The sequence below is a fragment of the Vombatus ursinus genome, unplaced genomic scaffold, assembly GCF_900497805.2.
Source record: "Vombatus ursinus unplaced genomic scaffold, bare-nosed wombat genome assembly UNPS02014847.1, whole genome shotgun sequence".
Lineage (NCBI taxonomy): Eukaryota > Metazoa > Chordata > Mammalia > Diprotodontia > Vombatidae > Vombatus > Vombatus ursinus.
Window position 1 is genome coordinate 23,517,213 of NW_020954625.1, and position 21,231 is coordinate 23,538,443.

A 21,231-nucleotide genomic window follows, 5' to 3' on the forward strand; every position below is an offset into this window, starting at 1 on the left:
CGACACACCCCATCCTAGGGCCTGAGCCTCTGGGCTCGTGAGCACAGTGCCCAGCTCACTACCTTCCAGGAGCTGAGCGAGGCTGCCACCTAGAGGGTGAACAGGAACTCAGCGTCTTTGTTAGGCAAAGTCCCTCTAAACGGCACCTCCTTTTCAATGGTCAGTAATAGCTCACAGCATCAGAATAAGGACAGTTACTTTTTTCCTGCTTTATTTTAAAAGAAAACAAAGCCAACAAATAGAACGGAATCATTAACACTGCTGCTTCAACCAGCAGCTGACCATCCATGATCGATGGAAAGGTTTCAATGGGGCCTTGTAGGCACCAGCCTCCTCTTTATAGGCCCTTCACAAAGGTATCAGTCTCTGTTATCACCCGACCCAACACTATAAGTGCAAGTGACGCTGAAAAGAAAAAAGAAGAGGGCAAACTGAGGAGATGGAAGTTTACTTAGAAAACCTGCAAGAATCAACAAATGAATCAAGAAATAAAAGCTTCAGTAAAGCAGCAGGAATGCAAAGTGACCCTAAATTATCAGTATTTCTTTATGATACTAAAAAAAAAAACCAAACCAGAACAACACCCAAATTAAGAGACAGAAAGATAAAATCCATTTAAAATAAAAAACAAATGTGTTAAATTTCTGGGAGCTAAGGTACCAAGAAAATAAGAACTTTCATAAATACTGCCAGAAAATAATTTTCACAGAGATAAAGGAAATAGCTGGAGAGATCTTCACTATTCAAGGTTGGGCCATGCCAATACAATAGAAATGAGACTTTCCAAATTAATCTTCAGAGCCAACCAAATCACAAACGGAGGATTCATAGAAACAGACAAAATATAATGCGCGTGGAAGAACAAAAGAGTTGAGAATATCAAGGGAAATAAAGAAAGTAAGAGTAGTCTTGAAGCAGGCTTGGTGTTCCCTGATCTAAAACACAAATGCAGAGCATCACTGCCCAAACTGCCTGGTAATAAATACATAAAAAAAGAGAAGAGTGGACAAAGGGGTAAAGACCGAAAAGACAACACACAGAGTTCTAGGCAGTCTACTGTTCAAACTACTAGGGAACATTTCCTGTTCACCAATGAGAAAGCAGATGAACAGAAAACACTCAAGCTGGCACGTCACAGCAAGCACAGACCACGAGCCCAAACGCAGGGGCACTCTCCATATGGAGTCTCCCCACAAACATTAGAGGGAAATGGGCTGTTTCAAGAAGTGGGCATTAGGCAGGAAGGACTGAATCCCATCACTCCCGACATTCTCAAGGGAAACAAAAGCAGAAGAAACCCCAGTAACCAGAAGGCTCGCGCACAGGTCCGCTGTGAAGAGGCAAAGGCGGGAAGAGAAGCCAGGGTTGGGGCACTCAGGTCACCTGGCATTTGCGTCACACCTGCCAGGTGCCAGGCTCTGTGCCAAGCATGGGGAGTTCCTGGAGGAGCCCGCAGTCTGATGGGGGAGACAACATGCAAACTCTGGAGAAGCAAGATGGGGGCAGGATGACCTGAGGTGGCTGGCAGAGGGAAGACCCTGGCAGAGGGAAGACCCTGGCTTCGTGCAGAAGCGCACGAAGGGCTGTATGCCCCAACAACTCTCTGAGACGCCGAAGGACATGGACAACATTTCAGGAGTGGGAAACGGGACAGCAAAGGCGTGGAGGTCCACGGGGAGACCCAAAGCACAGAGGACTGACCAATTCCCTGAGAGGACTGTCTGGACTGCAAGAGGCTCAAAGAGCTCATCGAGGAATTCTACGCATGGAATGAAGGGAGGCAGCTCGTGGGGCCAGGAGGACGGGGGCAAAGACTGGAGAGGAGGAGAAGGTGTGGATGGACTCACACCGAGATTAGAAGCCCCTCAAAAGAGCAAAAGATTGGTTCAGTTAGAAAGGCCTTTCAGAACTAGCAACTGGTAACTTCAGACGCCTTTCATGAAATTCTCTTGGCTGTGCTGTATTTCCCACCCAAACAAGTGAATTACATTCAAGGATTCTCTTCCCCCTTGCACTTATCCATCTACACTGCCTACAGAATGTAAGGGAGAAGAGAACAGGAGGATCTGTTATCCTAAAACAAAACAAACAAAAAAGACCAAATTAGTTCCCTTTAGTTTTGGGGGGAGTAGGAGGAGAGAGTGAAGGAAAGAAGAAATGCTGGGGAAAGGTGAGAAGGGAGACTGTGAGTGAAAAGTACAGAAGAATTTTGGAAGGCAACAGAGAAGATGGAAAAAATCAGTAAGACAAAAAAAATCTAAAAGCAGCAGAAGGTGGTTAAAGAAAAAAAAAACCAGGTCAGAAGGCCAATCCTCAAAGGGTCCAGTGCAACTGGTCACTTCATTCCTTTATAAACTGTGGTTTTGAAAATCCCTGGAAGACAGCTCTGCCCGCTGCTAAATACCTGAAATGAATGCAATCCATTTGTATTTTGTGAACAGGGTCACCCCCGAGAATCGAACACAGCTGTCTTTAGACACGTGTTCTAAGAAACGCTGAGTACAGCCGACACAGCTCCTCACCCACCTGACAGCTGTAGTCTGTGTCCAGCCCATCCCAGAGGCTCATGAATTGAGCTTTCATCATGGCGGTAGCTTCATGATCTGAACTCGATCGGCTTCGGAGGAAAGAGTCTAGAAGGAACAGAAGAACACGTTCATCGCAGGAATGCAGAACTCACGCTTTACTCGTTACGAAATCTAACTCAAAGCTAGCATGGCATAGGAAAACTTATGGGAGTGAGGAGGCATGAGCTCCCACTCTGCCCCAGACACTCAAATGTGTGTCTCCACAGGACAATCATCCCACCTCAAGAGCCTCAGTTATCCTCATCTGTGAAATGAAATGAATACTACCTATACGAAGCAACCCATGGAGATTTTTAAGAATGGAAGATAGAAGCAAGGAAATCATAATTAAAAAACTCTGTCCTCATGTTAACACGGATTTAAAAAAAAAATTTTCCAAGCTATGCCTACAAAATTTTTCCAGATGCTAAAAATATTAACATTAAAAAGACAGAACAGAACATTTTAAAATCCTATTGAACTTGAAAGTAGGCAGACATTTCACAGTCATAGATGCTTATTTTACTCTGGAATCACTCTGCATCATCTGGCAAAAATAAATGTTCGGTCTATTTACGGCAGCTTTTTGGTAACATAGTAGTTTTTGGTAACTGTACCTATTTCATCGATAAAGATGATAGAAGGCTGGAGCTTGATAGCAAGAGAGAACACGGCAGCGGCCAACTTCTGCGACTCCCCGTACCACTTATCCGTCAGAGTGGACGGCTGAAGGTTAATGAAGCGGCACCCTGCCTCCTTGGCAGTAGCCTTGGCAATTAATGTCTTACCACAGCCTGGAGGCCCATAGAGAAGAACTCCTGAAAAAGGAACATGCCGATAATTAAGGTCTGATTGTCCTGGAAAGAGTCCACCACGGGCTCCCTTCTACGTGACGCCCAACTATCACTGCTCGACACCCAAGGTCTAATCCTGCTTTGACTCACTCACGCATCACAGCACGGGATACGTTAATATCAATTTTCCACTGCTAGAAATTAAGACAAAACATCTAACGTAAAGTTTCCAAGTAGACTCAAGTGCTGTGTTTGTCTGTGTTTAAGGAAACACATATAACATCTCTCTATGTGCCCATTCATGAAACTTCTGCCCTTTGGATTAAATGGGTCATTCTGTACAGATAATGCTAGTACCCACTCAGTGGGCTAAATGACAGTTAACATTATCTCATGTCAATGCCCACTGATATATCGGTCATTCCTGCTGATACAGTGAAATCGACACCACTCTCTCACAGGTCACCAAGGTATTCTGATGACCTGGAACAGATAAAAAGGGTAAGGAGGGCAATTAGAAGGACGGTGACCAACAGAGTTTTCCGTCCAAGAGGCTTCTCTGAGTGCTGAAAGAGCAGGGTCTCCTCCAACACAGACTCTGACAGGAACCTCCAAAGGCATACTCTATCCTATCCCATCAGGCATTGGCAAAACTGACTTCTGAATATAATGTAAGTTATTTTTATATGCAAAATCCTAAATACTTCGAGTCTTAAGTCCCTTTGTGGATTTCTTTATTCCAATTAGTGTAAAATATTCCGACATGCCAAAGGAGCCGTGACCTCCTTCCATGGGATGAACCCTCCAATAATGCAGATTTCAACCCATCTATGTCTACCTATCCCTAGGACCCTTCTCCATGTCATCCCATGGGCTCATCAGAGATGCCAACATGTTAGGGGCCTGTCTCAATTCCTCTTGACTTCCTAAGAACACCAAGAAAGCACGTGGGCTGTCCAGTAGAGGCCGCTCCATCTGTGTTCTCTGATGACATCCTTATGATACATTTCCTTATGTAATAGGACACCTGCAATGTGTTACATCTCATTTGTGTCCATCACACTTCTCCACGGCTCCTTTGGGGGCACATCATCACTGGCAGAGTACTGGTGTTAAAAAGATGGCCCCTTTTCTCAGGGAAAAGCTGGGGGTCAACAAAAGAACAGTCCTCTGTCTCCTCTCCTCATTGTCCAAGGTACATACACTGTGTACGAGTCCCACGGGCCATCCATTCAACGCTCACAGCCTATACAGGAAGCACTCTTCATCCATCTGTTTCTTCCTGGGTGGACAGACAGTTATCTTGAGTGATTATCTCACTGAGGAGGCTCTGCTCCCTGAATGAAATCAGCATCATATCATGGGAAGAAGCATCTGGAAGGCCCTGCCATCTAAAGAGACTCTCTTGTACTTGGCAGTCTCTGGGTAGAGCAGCTTCCATAACAGCTGAGGACACTTAGGGGAGCTGGAAGGTGCGTCAAAGGCGGGTTAGTCCACGCCCTTCGTTTCCAGGGAATTCAGTGACAGATGGATGGAGGTCTTGAGCCAGGCCTTCTCCAGCACCATGCTTCCTGTTCTCCATCCGCTTTGACATTAACGCTCGTCCTCCCCAGTACCTTTCAAGGAGTACTGTCCGCTGCTGACAAAAGCAGGCAGACTAACTAAGGAGGGACGTGAAAATGGAATTTCACTCTAACAAATCAAATGCCTTTATGAACCCGCCCAGGATCCCCGTTTTCTCAATCATTCATCACGTGTGTGGTAAAGAGGATGAGCTCTGAGACACAGACTGTGAATGACTGGCAGTTGTCTCCTCGAGGGCACTCACAATGCACGTGCACACTACTCTTAAAAACCGTACACGCAGATGGAGGAGGTGTGCGAGCAGGCACTACCAACATTCTCTTGGTCTTTTCCCCACGTGTACATTTCTGGTGATGTTCTTCATCCCACTGCGCTAAACTTCTCATTTGTAATGGGTCACAGCCTGCTCATGCCCACCACGTCCGATGCCTCACTGATCTCTGCAGCGCTCCAGCCTTTAGCATTGTCCCCTCCTTCAGACCCCTTGGGAATTGATCCTTCAAGCCCCACCGCCCAGCATGCCCCCTTCAGCCTGGCACTCCTCTCTACGGTCTTCTTCTTACACATTGTACTTCTCCCTACCCCATCACATACTCTCTGATCCAGTGACACAGCCTCCTGGCTGTCCTACCATAACCCTCCTTCTCTGGGCTCTAGGCATTTTCTCCAGCTGTCCCCCACGCCTGGAATGCTCTTCCCCTCTACACTGACTACTGACCTCCCTGGCTTCCTTCAAGTCCCAACTAAAATCCTACCTTTTGCAAGAAGCCTTTCCTGAGTCCCCTTAATGCTAATGCCCTCCCCCTGTGGATTACCTCCAATTTACCCTGTCTATAGCTTGACTATATAAAGTTTTTGCACGTTGTCCCCACCACCCTCCCCTTAGCTCGAGGGTAGGGACTACCCTTTACCTTTCTTAGCACAGGGACTGGCACACAGCTGGCACTTAATAAATGTTTCTTAACTCAGAAGCTGCTTTCCCATCACTGTTTTTTTTTTTTTTTAAGGCCATTCATTTCTACTTCCTCAGAGAAATGCACCAAGGCCTGATCTTAGTGTCCATATGTGCTGGTGACTTCACCGTCCTTGATGAAGCGTTTGTTACCGCAATTTTTGCAAACCTTTCATGTCCACTGCCAAAAAACTCACTGTAAATTGAGTTAGAAGTGAAGTTTCCATCTGTGAATGGTTAGCTACAATATTCGGTTTACTAGATTTGACAAGGTCTCAACATATCTTGAACTGATTTTAACCAGTAAGATCATATCTGACCTCTAAAATGGAATTCTGGCTACTAGTAGAGCGAGTGAGGAGAAGTGCTAGATCCCAAGACTGACGTGTGAATCCTGGCTCAGACATGTCTGAGAAACAAGAATCATCTGGCCTAGCATGGTACAAACATCTGCGTGGTGCAAACACCTTCAAGCATGATAGAAATATTGTGCTTAAATGCGCCGCTATTCTCCTTACTGACAAATTAACACTCTATAATTGTACCTGACTGCTTTGCTCAATTAATGGTTTAAAAAGTATTTGCAATGCAGTTTTTTGGCCCAAGGGGTTTGAACTATTTCTGAGGCACTAAGATTGTCCGTTCATAAAACATCTTTCTAGAGCAGACCCAAGACAGCAATGACACATTTCCAGAAGGTGGGGGCTGTTTGGCCGTCATTTTGGAAGAGAACCAACAGCATCACAATGTCTCGACTTGTGTGTGAGCCAGATTTAAGCGAGGCAGAGTTGCACAACGCAGGATGCAGTGGATGACCTTGGCGTTTTTGATGTCTGACCAAGCTCTGAGCGCTCCCCAGTGCCTGCTTCAGCCTCTTCACAAACTGTTCTCAACCGCCCATTCTGCTGGGGGGGTCTTCACATGCCTGGTGGCACATACTTCCCTAACTCACGGATGGGTCTGAGGCCCATCGGTTACCCTCAACCTGGTTTATCCCATCCGCCAAGACGGTTTTACTGAGGTGTGGCTGCTTCTCATGCTACAGCTCCTTGGAGCCCCAGGTGAGAGTGGGGCACAGAGAGAAAGCAGGGGCGCTGGGGCACAACACAACTGAGTGCCTGATGTGACAATAACAGAGAGTGTCTGTTTTCCAGACTGACTCTACCTGGCAAGCGAGGGGAACCAAACCCTCCATTTCTCCACCCACGGCACCAATATGGTCCCTGGGAAACATCTCTTCCTGGGGTCTGGCGCGCAATCCTAAAGCCAAGGTCAGACTGCCTGCTCCTGGCTAAGGACAGCTCCTCTGGGTCACTTTTCATTTTTTGCTCTTTGTAACAGAACCCTGACAAACTCAAAAATGACTAACTGCAGGAAGAGAGTCAGAATACCATCATCCACAGTGTCACTGAAAGAGGGCCAATGACGCATTTCAAAGATGGAAGCGCTGCCCCCGCCGTGCGGGAGAGCTAGCCAAGCAGGAAAACCAATGCATTATATGTACTTTTAAAAATAAGCACACAGATGGCTAGCTTTGTGTGCAATCCTCTTTTTTCTGTTCTATTTTATATATGGAAATGCTCTTTAAGAGCAAAACTTAAAAGATTAAAGTTAAAAAAATGCACGACCACCTTGAAGACTAAACCAACAAACCCTCTCAACTCCTGAGTTATGAGGCTTAAAGCAATTTCCTGGTGAAAAGAGGGACTAGTTTCCCTCCAAGGTTAACGATGTACAATTAAGCTCAGGTCTATGAATTTAATGCAAAATAAGAGAGACAAGATTCTGGGTCAAGGCGACCGCTGTCTGTTGGCATATTAATTAACTCGGTCCCAGATCAGAAGGATGTTCTTTCCCTATTCCATAGTCTCAAAATTAGCCGACCTCCACTATCTAGGTTCTAGGTCACATGCAGTTTGACACTACCTGTGTATAGAATGGTTATAATCTAAAAAGTAGGTCAAAACCCACATAATTAAAAACCTGGAATGAGAAGAATAATTGTAAACTATTGGCTATCCCAGATATTAGGCATTTTGAAATAATTTGGCTTAGATCTCTGCAATTTCTACCATCACTGTCTTTCAAATTTTAATTTACTTTGAAATAGACAAACTTGACTTATGATTTGACTAATTAACTATCCACAGGGGAAAAAAGTATTTATTTAAGTACCTGGGTAATAAATACAATAAAACAATTTTTATTTAAAAAAACAACCTAATAGCTGCATAAAAAAATGCAGCGACCTTTGGGAACCTGATCGTGTGCTGCTATGGAATGTCTCTGTGGCAACGTCAAGCTCCTGTCCCCACCCACCCACCCTACCTTTCGGAGGCTGGAGAAGCCTGGAATTTTCAAACAAATGCTTCTTCTTGATAGGCAAGATGACGGTGTCTTTGAGGTCTGTGATGACATCGTCCAGACCCGCTATGTCACTCCAAGTAACCTGAGGCGAGAAGCAGCAGAGACACAAAGGGTCAGGACAAGGGAGAGATGAAAAGCTAGGACGAGCACTAACTCAATTAGGTAATAAAAGGGGACTTGCGAGTCTGGGAGAGAGGAGCTCTTCCTAGGCAGAATATGTTAATTAAGAATTAGGGAGAAAAACAGAGTCATTAGGAATTCTAACTCCAGAGCATTGATTTAGAGCTGGAAGAGACTTTTGAGGTCATCAATCTGATCCCCTTCATTTTATAGACGGGGAAACTGAGGCCCCGGGGTTCAATGACTTGCCCAAGGGCATACATGGAGTGAAACTGCCAGGACAGGAACCCCAGGCTTCTGATGCAATCCAGTTTTATAGAGGCTCATTTTACCATTAGTTCAACAATTAAATGAGGCAATGAACATCATGATTCGATCAGATGGCCCACGGGCCCACCTAGGATAAGGATACCATGCTGTGGAAAAAGGAAGACGACCCGCAGCTAAGATGCGGGCAGTGGCATCCACGTTCAGAAGGATTTCTCATAATCAGTGGCTACACCAATCAAACCAGAGCTCTGCTCATCAAAAGAGAAACATTATCAAAAGCTCTCGTTACAAGGTTCTGGATCAGGAAGTGAAAGCCTCTAGTCCACGGGTCAGGAATATTTTTTCCCTACAATACTGATGTCTTGCTGGGATACAAGAACCATCCAATACACAGACAACAACCACCCCGACGAAGTCCGTCCCAGGGTGCAGAAAGAGCTGGAGGAGGGATCGCTAAGTGCGATCCAGGAGATCTGTGGGACAAGACCATGGCAAAATGCTAGAGTGTGTTGTTTGAAAACTGCATTCAGAAGAGGAAGCCGGGTCACCGATTCAGCACGGTGCCATCCCAACTGACGTCACCTCATTCCTCTGACCGATGAGGGCAAATCCAGGGAGATCTCAAAATAGCTTGTCTGGACTTTCATCAAGCAAATCTTGTGGAAAAGACAGAAACATGTGGGCTGGAAGGATTCAGACCTGGGTAAAGGGCCAACCTCAATTCACCAAGTGGGAAGGAGGTACCTACTGCAATGCTCCAGAGACCTGCGCTTGCACCTGGCTGCTGAACAGTTTAAAGACCACTCGATCAAGTCTGAAGATGACACAAAATTGTGTGGATGCAGAGTCAGGAATCAAAACTCTCCTGACAGACAGGAGCACTGGGTCACATGTAATAAAATGATATTTTACTAGGGAAAAAGTTAGTTGTAAGAGTTAAGACCAATGACCTAGAGCCGGAGGGGGCCTTAAAGGCTAAACCAGCCCTCTCAGCTGACAGACGAGGAACCTGAGGTTCACAGATGGGGTAGTTTTCCCAAAGTCACAAGGACTCCAGGCATCTGCAGCAGGATTTGGACCCAGGTCCTTCACCAGATCACATAGCCTCTCATTACATCTTATAATTCTATTAAAAGACTAAAGAGTGAGGCACTGCACCCCTTCCACCTCCTACTGCGGCGCCTGACCCTTGAGGAAAGAGGAAGAGAAGCCCAACGTCCATCTCTGGCTTTGGTGTCTCCTGGAAAGGAAATGGGAGGGGCCTTCCATCTGACCATGCTGGGAGGGTCTCCTGCCCAATTCTCCAGCCTCCTCTGGGAAGAGGAGTGGCAGCTTCCCATCAATGATTAACATTCCCACCTGATCATACCCTCTGCCCATCCCAGTTACCATTCAGGTTCCCCTGCCCCTTCCCCTGACTCCTTATTCCCCTCCCAGTCCAGAGCCCCAAACGAACGCGACCCATGCCTGCCACGTGCCCCCTGGAATGCCTTTTCCATAGATTACAAGCTTCTCTGCAGCTTCTATCTTTTCCTCTCCCACTCCTTCTGTCCTGTGGTGTTCAAAGTCCTTCACAGCCCAGCCGGCCTCCCCTCTCCGATGCAGTAACACCGGCCTGCTGTCTGTCACATGAATGAGACCCTCCCTCTCTCAGCTCCAGGCATCATGTTCTCTGGCCATCCCGTTCCCCCCTCTCCCCCTCCTCCCTTAGACTGTGAGTTCCCTGAGGGCAGGTACTGCCTTCTGCCTCTTTTTGTGTGCTCAGCACCTAGCACTGAGAAGGACCGATGTGAGGCGGCTGTGGCAGTGGGAGGTACAGTCCTGCTGTGCTCTGCCCTCATCTGGCAGAACCAGACCTCTGAACCCCTGGGCTCAGGTGTTGATGGAGTCTGAGGGGCACAGATGAGCCGGAAGGCCACTTGGAGAGGAAATGCCTTCAGCTCATGCTGCAGGAGGATCTGGGGAAGGGAACGGGGACAATTTAGCCTCAAAACGGGTACACTCCAAAAGAACATGGTGGTGCACGTGACGTGCTCCAAGGGCTGTGCCATAGGAGGGAAACCGACAGAAGGAAGGAGCGGTGTGGGAAAGCCACAAAGCCGCTAACTCAGGCAGGGCCCGAGGAAGCCCCTCCTCCTAATTAGCAGCAAGGCAGAGAGGCTGGATGACCTTTGGTCAGGTGTGCCTTAGAGGGGCTCTACTTGTGGGGTTGCACTGGCCTTGATGCCCTCGTCATGGAAATGAAGGGCCTGAGATCTGAGGCGGCCAGAAGGACGCCCATGGACGCACCAAGGCCCCCAGAGAGTCCTGACCACGGGGGCGCAGCCAGGGTCTGTGATCCATCATCTGCCAACCCTCCTCCACCTCACAATCACTCTCCGGGCCTTGGAGAGCTGCCTGAGGCTCAGGGAGGTCAGGAAGCCTGCACCTGGTCACAAAGCCGGGAAGGGTCGGGGCAGCAGAAGCGGAAGCCGGCCCTGGGCGGCTTCCAGCCCAGCATGCCGTACACTCTTCAACAAAACCACACACCACACAACTACGGGGCAAAGCAAGTTGTGCCCCCACGTCTCTGTGCTTTCAGCGTCCTCCTCTGCAGTCTTCCTTCTCTAGAAAAGAAAGCCAGCTAAGGTGGCTTCTGGGCTCTTTGGCCCCCTTACTGTGGGCTGATTGACAGCAGTAAAAAGGTGACAGCCTATGCTGATGCGGCCTCTCGGCGCCCTCTCGCTCTTAGGCCTTCTCTTAGTTTGGCTCTGAGGCTTTGATCTCTGCTCTCACAAGTCGGCGGTTTGATTGCACACAGCCAGTTGGGTCGGAATGGATGACACCCCATCAGTAACGGGTCATCTCTAATCAGTGAAAACAGAATCCCTCCCGCCTCCCAACTCACTTCTTGAAGGAAGCATGAAGGACGTCCGAAGCATCCTCCCAAATCGTGCCGTCTGCCCCACGTCCCACCTCGGCACTGAAGCGATGAAGTCTAGGTCCTCGTCTTCTGTAAGTGTGGCTGGCTCCTAAGTTACCATTCTAGGTTCGGTGGCCTTTCTGCAAATGCACATCACAGGTGCTGCCTACAAGAGGGTGGAGGGCCCCACAAGCTTCTTACTGCCTTGGGAGGCGTGATAAAAACTGCCTTCATCTCCTCCCTTATTTGCCTCTTCAAGGAAAGCCTGAGAGCCACCTTTCTGCTGTCCCTGTTTCCTAATGTTGTTTAGAGTGAGTTTAGGGCGGGGAGATCCAGGGGGCTCTGTGATTGGTTCAGGCCCTCCAGGATGAGACCCTCTTGTCCATCACTGGACAAGGCTCTCACATCTGGGTACTGACAGTGTCATCCAGGTCTAGAGACAGGCAAAAAGCCATGTGATCGCTAGCATGCTCTGCCCCATTTCCACCAGGGACTGCTTCAATCCCTGCAGTAGCTGACGGGGACAACCCAGACTGCATTTTCTTTCTTTTGCTGGGGACAAGTTGATCCTTACTCAGCAAGGCTCTCTCTTGGAAGGCAGGTGAAATCTGTGGCTGGGAGCACAAAGTCCAACATGCTTCCAGAGCTGGTGTGGCCAGGGGTCACCTGGAACACGCCCCAAGGAGATCCTGGAGGTCTCTGAAGCAGCCAAGAGCAAATACGGGGTGTGAACGCTGGATCTCCACTGACATCCTATTCCAACACTGCTTCCAGGCTCACGTACAACCCTGGGGTCTCCAAAGATCTATCAGTGGAGAACAAACTTTGGCAGAAGCTGCATGAAGCTAGAAAGCCTTGGGATAGCGCTGCACCTTCGCACCAGGGGCCTGGCCCCCAGGCAGACTGCAGCAACTCATGACACCATGCAGTAAGGCACAGAGGCTGCACCCTGCATCAATGGACTGAGGACCTCCAAGCACTAAACTAGATATTCTTTACGTAATTAAATACCCTACAAAAAAACAAAGCAAAGCATTTTGGAAAGTGCCAGCTCTTGCAAGAAAAGCCTCGTGGACCTACATTTAACTTGGTCCAAATGAACACACTTGGGGTGTTTCAGGAGGTTTTCTGGGGGGAGAGTGTGTTGCTAAACATAGCTATACAGTATGCAGAGTGGGGGAGGTTGGTGGCAGTATCTGAAGGACCCTTTGATGGTGGAGTTCACAAATTTATGCCCCCTTATGTTTATAGCCAAAATCTGTCTAAGCTATCTATCCAACTCCATGCAACCTCGAGGGATTTTAACATTCCTATTGCGTGGCTAAAATTCTATCGGGGAGGGAAGAGGGAAGCTCATGGACACAGAGACGGTGCAATGAAGGACGAGGCACCATGAGGCTGCCACCCACTGCCTGACTCCCACTTTGTTTCGGGGCACAGGTCCTGCTGGAAGACCAGCCTCTCATCTCTCCTGATCAGAGACCCAGGCCAATCAAAGGGAAACTCAACAAGGAGCTCTCCTGACCTCATCTAAGCAAACTCAAATGCAGACTCGTTTGGCTGCAAACTTTGCAGACATCTGTTCTTTCAGACAGGTGAAGGCGAGAGTCTTACGTTTATTATGCTACCATTTATAGTAAGTTATCACTAGAACACAGGGATGCGTTCCAACTCAAACAGTAAGAGTCACCTCTCCTATTATAAAAAGGAAAAATAACACCCTAAGTGTCTAATGGTTTGTCATGCCTCAGATATTTCCATTACAAATTGTTTTTGAAATTCCTTGCTATGCCAAACTCATTGGAGACTCTAGAAGGAAATAAGAGGCCCTTACGTGCATGTTAAGAGGGTCCACCAGGTGTGCCGCGATGCTCATTTCATACTCGGAAAGTTTTACATTTTTCACACCAATTTGCTTCATTAGTTTTTCGGCCTGGAAAAAAAAAAGTATAGACGTAGACATTAAATGATTTCCTCCCATCTTTTCTTTTAAATAAGTCAGAAATGTGGGTTGTGGGTGGGGCACCTGGGAAGGCACAAAGAGCTGGGAGGCTTTCCCAGGCCCTTTCCCTCCCCCTCCCCTGGTGAGCCCCCAGGGCACAAGAAAGGTCACTGCTTCAATCTGGCCTTCCTTAGCCTTTCACCATCCCAGACCTGGGATATTTAAAGCAGATTCAAGTATCTGAGGATGAAAATGGTGAAAAGACAGAGTAGTGGGTGGAACTGAGGTAAGGCGGAGCAAATATCTTTGCTGGAAGGACGACTGACTCAGTCCCTTCTCTGGGCCACCCCAAAGGACTAGACCAGTCCGTCACTCAACAAGTAGTTATTAAGCATTTTCCTAGGCAAAAAGTACCGTGTTGACAAAAATGAAATGGTATGTCTCAGGAAGCTTAGACTTTAGTGGAGAAAACCACTTATAGAGGATCAGACAGACAAAAGCACTGAGCTAGGAGTGCTAAAGTCACAGCTTTCTGTGACTGAGGATGGGCTACACATGGCTGACAATGTTTCTATATCTCCTGGTTTCCTCCACTTAACTCCCTTCCCCAGTCTTGCCAACCACACAAAAACAACACACAAAAGGGGATAAAATCCAAAGTATACACAGTTTGACAAATGCCCTCGTGCAGAGGACTGAACTGATCCCGCCTCTCACCAGAAATAACCTTCTCCTGGGTCTGCTGCCTTCCCCAAAGCCCAGGCCCGGCCATATCATCCCTGCCCAGGGAGCTCCAGCTGCTCCCTATCTCTTCTGCTCCGCTGTCCTTATCTGTCCCCCGCCTCCATGCATTCTTCGGTGGGCCTGTGGTCTGTTCCCCACCTCCTGTCTTTGCACTGGCTGAACCTCACGCCTGAAACATTCTCTCCTCATTTGGCATCTTAGAACACCCGTCACCATCATGGGGGGATGTCTTGACTTGCTCAGGAACTGGATTTAAATGAGGCAGAGTTGCACAAAGTCGTCAGCCTCACTCTCTCTTCTTAAGTTAGGAAGACTGGTGATGGCTTGGCATACAGTGGACGACCTTGGCGTCTTCAATGTCTGACCAAGTTCTAAGCACTCCACAGTGCCTGCTTCAGTTGCCTCCATGGCTGTTGATACAAACCGTTCTCATCTGCCCATTCTGCTGGGGTAAGTCTTCACATGCTTGGGGCAGACACTCCCTAACTCACCGATGGGTCTGAGGCCCCAGTTACTCTCCACCTGGTTTAGCCCATCTGCCAAGAAGGTTCACCAGGGTGTGCCCGCTGCATGTGCTACAGCTTCTCAAAGGGAATTACAAAGTCACAATCCTGGGTCTGACGAAGGCAGACTCACTCACCCACCATCTTTGCAACTTTCTCTCTCACTACTGTCTCCCTCTGCTTCCAAAGGGCCTTTTCATCATGCCCTAAATGGGTTACATGTGTTCTCTGCCTCTCCCCGCCAATACCATTCCCCGGGTCAGCATGGCGGCATCTTCTCAGCTGGTCTCAATCAAGGCCCAACTCGAACCTCACTCCCAAGAAGGCACTGACACTTTCCACTCCACTTCTGTGACACTGGACGCTTGGCAAATGGCACTTTGTGTGACTATTTGTGTTTTCATGTACCTGTCCTGCCTTCTCCATTAGGCTGCAAGCCCCTTGAAGACAGGGGCCTAACCCGGTGCTGGCCTAGGAGCCAAGCCCAATTCCTGTGTCGGCTGTGTGATGCTGCCCTCGCTGTACCTCAGTGTCCTCCTCTGTGGAATGGAGATAGCAGCAGTAGCCCCCGTTCACCAGGGCCATCGTGAGGCATGCCAAGAGCCTGGTCTAGCAGCCAGGTTGTGTCACAGCCACAAGGCAGGCGTAGAAGACGAGTCTGTCCGTGAGGAGGGCAATTTAGACATTAATGCTTTTATTCAGCTGTTTTCCATTCTTCGGCCTGTGAAGGCCCAGAAGGCTTGTCCCCCATGCTTGGAATGGGCTCCCTTCTCCCCTCTTCCCCTTCAAACTCTGCTCAAGAGCCCCTCCTATGGGAAGTCTTTCTTGATTGCGCCCAGCCGGGCACTTACTTTGTATATACTTACAAGCGTAAGTCAGAGGGCAGGCAGCTCCTAGCAGGGCTTGGCACCAAGGCCCAACGAGTCACAGGCCTAAAGATATTTTCTGAGTCATCATTTCTGAGAGATGCATCATCTGAGAAACATCAGACGCTGGGGATGCCTCAGAGGCAGGAGCTGGGTTCTAGTCCCAAGTGATTTCATCTCTCAGAGCCTGAGGCAACACTCAGATGCGGCTTGGCATTCACCAGCAAAGGGAATCTCCTGCCCAGGAGTTCTCTCCACACGTGAAATCACCTATCTGGGTCAAAATAAAGCAAATGCTAAGCCTATTTTCTGGTGATCACATGACTCAAATGTCAACAGACTCAGGTCATCCTGTTCAAACAACCCTTATGGCAATTCAGGCCCTAAGATGAAACACTTATAAAATAAATAAATATAAAGCTAATGACCGGATAATGTAAATGCCTCAAGAAACAGGCAATTGAAGCTCAAGTTATTTCGAAATATGCATCAGACTCTTGGAGTAAAGTGGGACAGTAGAGTAACTGCACATGAAGACAGTTGCCTATTTATGAATAAATTGATGGGCACGGCATCAGACTGATGTCCCTAAAGAGCAGATGCCAGAGGTTCCCTCCAGGAGCAAACGAACATAAAATCCTCTGCTTGGCTGCTGAGCCTGGCCTGGCCCCTTCCTTGTTTTCTCCCGGCCTCCTCTGCAGGCACTCCTCATCCAAGCCTCGCCCGCTTCTGTCCTGCTCCCCACCTTGTCGCTGTTCCAGCTTCTGCACGAAGACTTTCTGGAGCCCCTTCCCCTCTGGGGGTTAGCTCCCTTCATCCTGCCTCTGGCCTGTTTGTACAGTTGGGCGTATGCTGTCTCCCCTATTAGAGTGGGAGCTCCTGGAGGGCAGGGGCTGTTTTTCCCTTTCTCTGGATCCCAGCACTTGGCACAATGCCTGGCACACAGCAGTGGCTGAAGGAATACTGACTAACTTGACACCCTGGGCTTTCAGGTGATTTGCTTCATACTTAAATTAAGGGTCTATGAACATTCCAAACTCCACTTTAGGTGCTCTCTGCTGCCCATTCTTCAGGCTGCAGGAAAGCACGGCCTCATTTCTTTTTCCAGTTAGAAATACAGCTGCATTTGAGTTAAGCCACAATTCACTGCAGAGAAGCCTAAAACCCACAGACGCCAGCGTCCACACCCTCAAATGGCCAGAGGAAAAGTTACTGCTTGGGATAAATCTACCTGGACTCAAAACCAGGGGTCTTCATCTTTCTGATGAAGGATGGACCCTTTATATCCATCAAATGGGGAATGGCTGAACTAGTTGTTGTATGTGAATGTGATGGAATACTATTGTGCTGTAAGAAATGACAAGCAGGATGAGCTTAGAAAAACCTGGAAAGACTTACATGAATTGATGCAAAGTGAAATGAGCAGAACCAGGAGAACACCGTACACAGTAACAGCAACACTGTACCATGATTAACTGTGAATGACTTAGCTATTCTCAGCAGTACAGTGATCCAAGACAATTCTGAAAGACTTATGATGAAAGTTGCTGTTCATCTCCAGAGAAAGAACTGGTGGAGCCTGAATGCAGATCAAAGATACTTCTTCCTTACTTTCTTTTATTCTTCTTGTTTTTGTTTTTTGTCTGTGTTTTCTTTCACAGCAAGACTTACATGGAAATGTATCTTGCATGACTACACATGTATGATCTATGTCACATTGCTTGCCTTCTCAATGGGAGGGAGGGAAGGGAGAGAATTTCGAACTTGAAATTTGAAAAAAGAATGAAAAAATTGTTTTTACATGCAATTCAGAACAAAAATAAATATTTTTAAAAATTAAAAACAAGATCCCTTTGGCTTTCAGCTGAAGCATATTACTGACCCTTTCTCAGAATAGTGTTTTTAAATAATTGGGGAAATGCTAAATTTCAGATCCAAGTTCATAGACCCTCCCCCCAAAAAAATCTCTCCACAGATCCCAGGTTAAAAATCCCTCCTTGCTACAGTACATTAAAACTAAATCACAAAATCAGGTTTATTGGTTATAACCAAAAACCAGCCACAGAACTGCAGCCTACAAAGGTTTATTTCCAGAAGTTTTTCAAAACAGACTTTCAAACCCAATTACGTCCACTATAACAGCAACTTAAATATGAGTAATATTGACTAAGACAAGCAGTCTAACCTCTTCAATAATTCCCTCAAGGCTAACTGGGAGGAGCATCCTAATCAGAAACCCCCGTTTTTAGTCTGCTGATCTTTTTTCTTTTCTCTTCCTTGAGAGTTACCAAACTCCCCTGGCTTTTCAGTGAAAGATGAAATCAAATATGAGACATCAATTATAAAGCAACGAGACAAAGACTAAAAACCATCATTTCCATCTCAGGACATTGAAAAAAGCACTCTGCATGAACAAAATTGATTCAAATACATCAAGAGACCCTATTAACTGGGAAGCTTCCCAGAAAATCTCTCAGATAAAGGCTCCCAGAGTCCTAGGATTCTGCACATTCACTGTTTCCTTATCGGGAATTAACACAGATTCTTCAGACCAAGAGCCTCTCAACAATGGATAAATGGTCAAAAAATAGTAACAACTCTCAAATGAGGAATCACATGCTCTAACAATCACGTGAAAGATTGCCTCAATTCACTAAGAAGAGAAATGCAAAACCAACCAACTCTAAGGTTTCACCTCACACCCAAAGCCTGAGTACAAATGACAAAGGAAGGAAGGGAGGGAGGGAAGAAGGGAGGGAGGGAGGGAGGAAGGGAGGATGCAGTGTTGGAAGGGTTACAGAAAACCAGGCACCGTAAGGTACTATGGGAGGAATGGTGAACAACTGATGGAGGAATGACCAATAACCATTCCTGAAATCAATCTGGAATTATGCTTTTTAGAAACTGAATAAATGTCCACACTCTCTAATCCAAAGTTCCCACTGTCACAAATGTTGTCAAAGACACAAAGAAAGGTCCCACATACACCAACACAGTCATAACTTCTTGTGAGGGCAATGAACTGGAAACAAAGGAGGTGTCCATCGATTGCGGAATGAGTACATTGCGGTCCGTGCGTGCACGTAACAGAATACTGCTGCAAGGTAAGAAATGACTCCTCTGCAGAATTCGGAGTCGCAGGGGAAGACTTGTATAAGCTGGTGCCAAGCGAGGTAAAGAAAACCAGGAGAGCAATGGGAGGAGAAAACACCACAGAATGTGGTGAATCAACCAGGGCTGACCCCGAAGGGGGAAGGAGGTAGTGTCCTGGACCAGGCGTGTGGAGGTGGAGGCCTGGTTACGTGCTGATTAAATCTGATGCCCAGACTTCCCCCAGGCGGAGGAATGGGGGTGGGGAGGGACATCTCTGGAAATGAAGAGATGTAAAAACAAAAGACAGCAATAAGAATATCTAAAAAGAAATTAATGAGATTCACCCAATGGGGCCCACTGGCTTCGAGTCATGCCCGGCACAAAGTGGTGCAGAGTTTGCTTTAACAAGAAGAAGGTCCATCCAACGGTCACAAGCCTTACCTGTTTCTGAGCTTCGACTTTTTGCTTCCTGGTCGGATCGATGGCATCTACCATCCACTTTATGGTAAAATACGTTACAGCACCAAATATCGTCAGACGGAAAATTAAACCAACAACTTCATTCCGACTCAGGGGACGAGAAAAGGCTTCAGCATGTACCATCTTGATTGTTAACCTGCAAATGAATGGAGGAAACATCAACGCAATAACAACAAGGCCAACAGTTAAGTCTGATTCTGGCCTGTGGAGAAACGAAGTATAATTTTTACTTTCCGCCACAAATCCACTGTTCCTTAAATTTATTTGTAAAATGACTGTGTTAAAGTAACAGATTTTCACATAGAAAGTACACCAATTTAAAGAACTACTTGGAAGCAAAAGCTCTTCCCCAATACAGAAGCAAAGGATAGAAACAAGCGATTCTCAACAGAATTGGAAACTATTAACCATATAAAATCCAAACCACAAATGTTCCGAGCAACGCCAATCAAAACAACCCTGAGGCCCACCTCACACCTACCTAATTAACAGCTAATATTTACACAGTGTTTTTATGGCCTGCTAAGCACTTTACAGGGCAGTGAGGCCACACGACAGATAGAGTGCTGGACCTGGGGTCAAGAAGATCTGAGTTCAAATCTGCCTTCAGACCCTGACTAGCTGTGTGACGCTGGGCAAGTCACTTAATCCGGTTTGCCTCAATTCCTCATCCTCCATCAGCACTGAGCTGGAGAAGAAAATGACAAACCACTCCAATACCTTTGCCAAGAAAACTCCAATTGGGAGTCATGAAGAGTCAGATACGACCAATGACTGAACAAAGCACTTTACAAATATAATCTCATTTGATCCTCCCAACAATCCTGTGGGGTAGGTGCTCTTATTATCCCCATATAACACATGGAGAAACTGAGACAGACAGAGGTTAAGTGACTTGCTCAGGGTCACAAAGCCAGATTTGAACTCAGGTCTTGCTGACTCCAGGTTCAGCATGCTAAGACAAAAGATAGACAAATCAATATTGGAGGGATTGCAGAAATGCACAGAATGCATGCCTGATGAAGAATGGAGAAAGCTTCACACCCTTTGACCGCTGCTAGGCATATCCCTCAAGGAGGTCAACGAGAAAAGGACTCCAAATACCCCCAAATATCTACGGCAGCACTTTTTGTGGGAGCACAGACCTGGGACCAAAGCTGGCACCCAAGGATGAAAAGCGCCTAAACAAATTCAGGCCCGTGAACGTGATGGATGAGCACGATGACGTCGGTCACTGGCCATTTATTTATGAAATGCTCGCTAAGTTCTGGGACTACCAAGAGAGGAAAACACAGCCCCTGCCCTCCAGGAGCTCATCATCCAATGGCGCACAACAGACCTATATATACAAGATCCAGACGGGGCACACAGGAGATAATCTCAGCAGGAAGGCACTAGTGGGGAGGGACATGAGAAAGGCCTCCTGTGGAAGGGAGGACTGCAGGGAGCCCCGAAAGAAGCCAGGGGGGCCAGGAGGCAGAGCAGGGGAGGGACAACTCTCAGGATGGACAACCAGGGAAAGACCAGGATCAGGAGAGGCGTCCTGGCAAAAAACTGCAAAGGTCATTGATGCTGGACCATCAATGAATAGAAGCCAGTAAAATGCAGAGTCAGAGAGGCAGGAAGGCACCAGCTCATAATAGGCTGGAGATAAAAGCAGCCGCTGGAGTCTGAGTAGGAAGGAGCATGACGTGGTCAGGCTATGTTGGGAAGTCAGCTGAGCAGAGCATGGACAAAGCAGGGAGAGCCTGGAGGCGGGTAGACCTCCCAGCATGCTATGGTCAGAGGCCAGACGAGATCATTTGTTTGAATCATTACATCAAGGTTTGTTTAAAATTTTACAAAATCATTCTACCTAGCAGGGCCCATGCCAAACTGGAATGGCCAAGTACAGGCACACCTGGGTCCATCTGCTGTCCAAGGGGCCACTAAGCTAGTTCAGAGGCTAAAGAATGACGCAGCCTTTGGCCAGCGTGATTCTCACAAATGGTCTTCCGAGTCACAAGGAGACTGTCTTCTGGGTCAAGGGAGGGAAATGCCAGCAGTG

At 47.3% G+C, this 21,231-nt stretch overlaps 1 protein-coding gene across 4 annotated transcripts in view; it reads right to left on the reverse strand.

Annotated features, from left to right (window-relative positions):
- Window positions 1-21,231, reverse strand: part of ATAD1 (ATPase family AAA domain containing 1) — a 41,543-nt gene that overhangs the window by 11,611 nt on the left and 8,701 nt on the right. For all 4 annotated transcript variants that reach the window (XM_027840651.1, XM_027840652.1, XM_027840649.1 and 1 more), the window contains exons 2-6: window positions 19,146-19,320; window positions 13,391-13,489; window positions 8,226-8,346; window positions 3,185-3,385; window positions 2,527-2,633 (exon numbers count right to left, since the gene is read on the reverse strand). In XM_027840651.1, coding sequence (XP_027696452.1) covers window positions 2,527-2,633; window positions 3,185-3,385; window positions 8,226-8,346; window positions 13,391-13,489; window positions 19,146-19,307 — 690 coding nt within the window. In that variant the 5' untranslated portion in view covers window positions 19,308-19,320. The remainder of the gene's footprint in view (window positions 1-2,526; window positions 2,634-3,184; window positions 3,386-8,225; window positions 8,347-13,390; window positions 13,490-19,145; window positions 19,321-21,231) is intronic.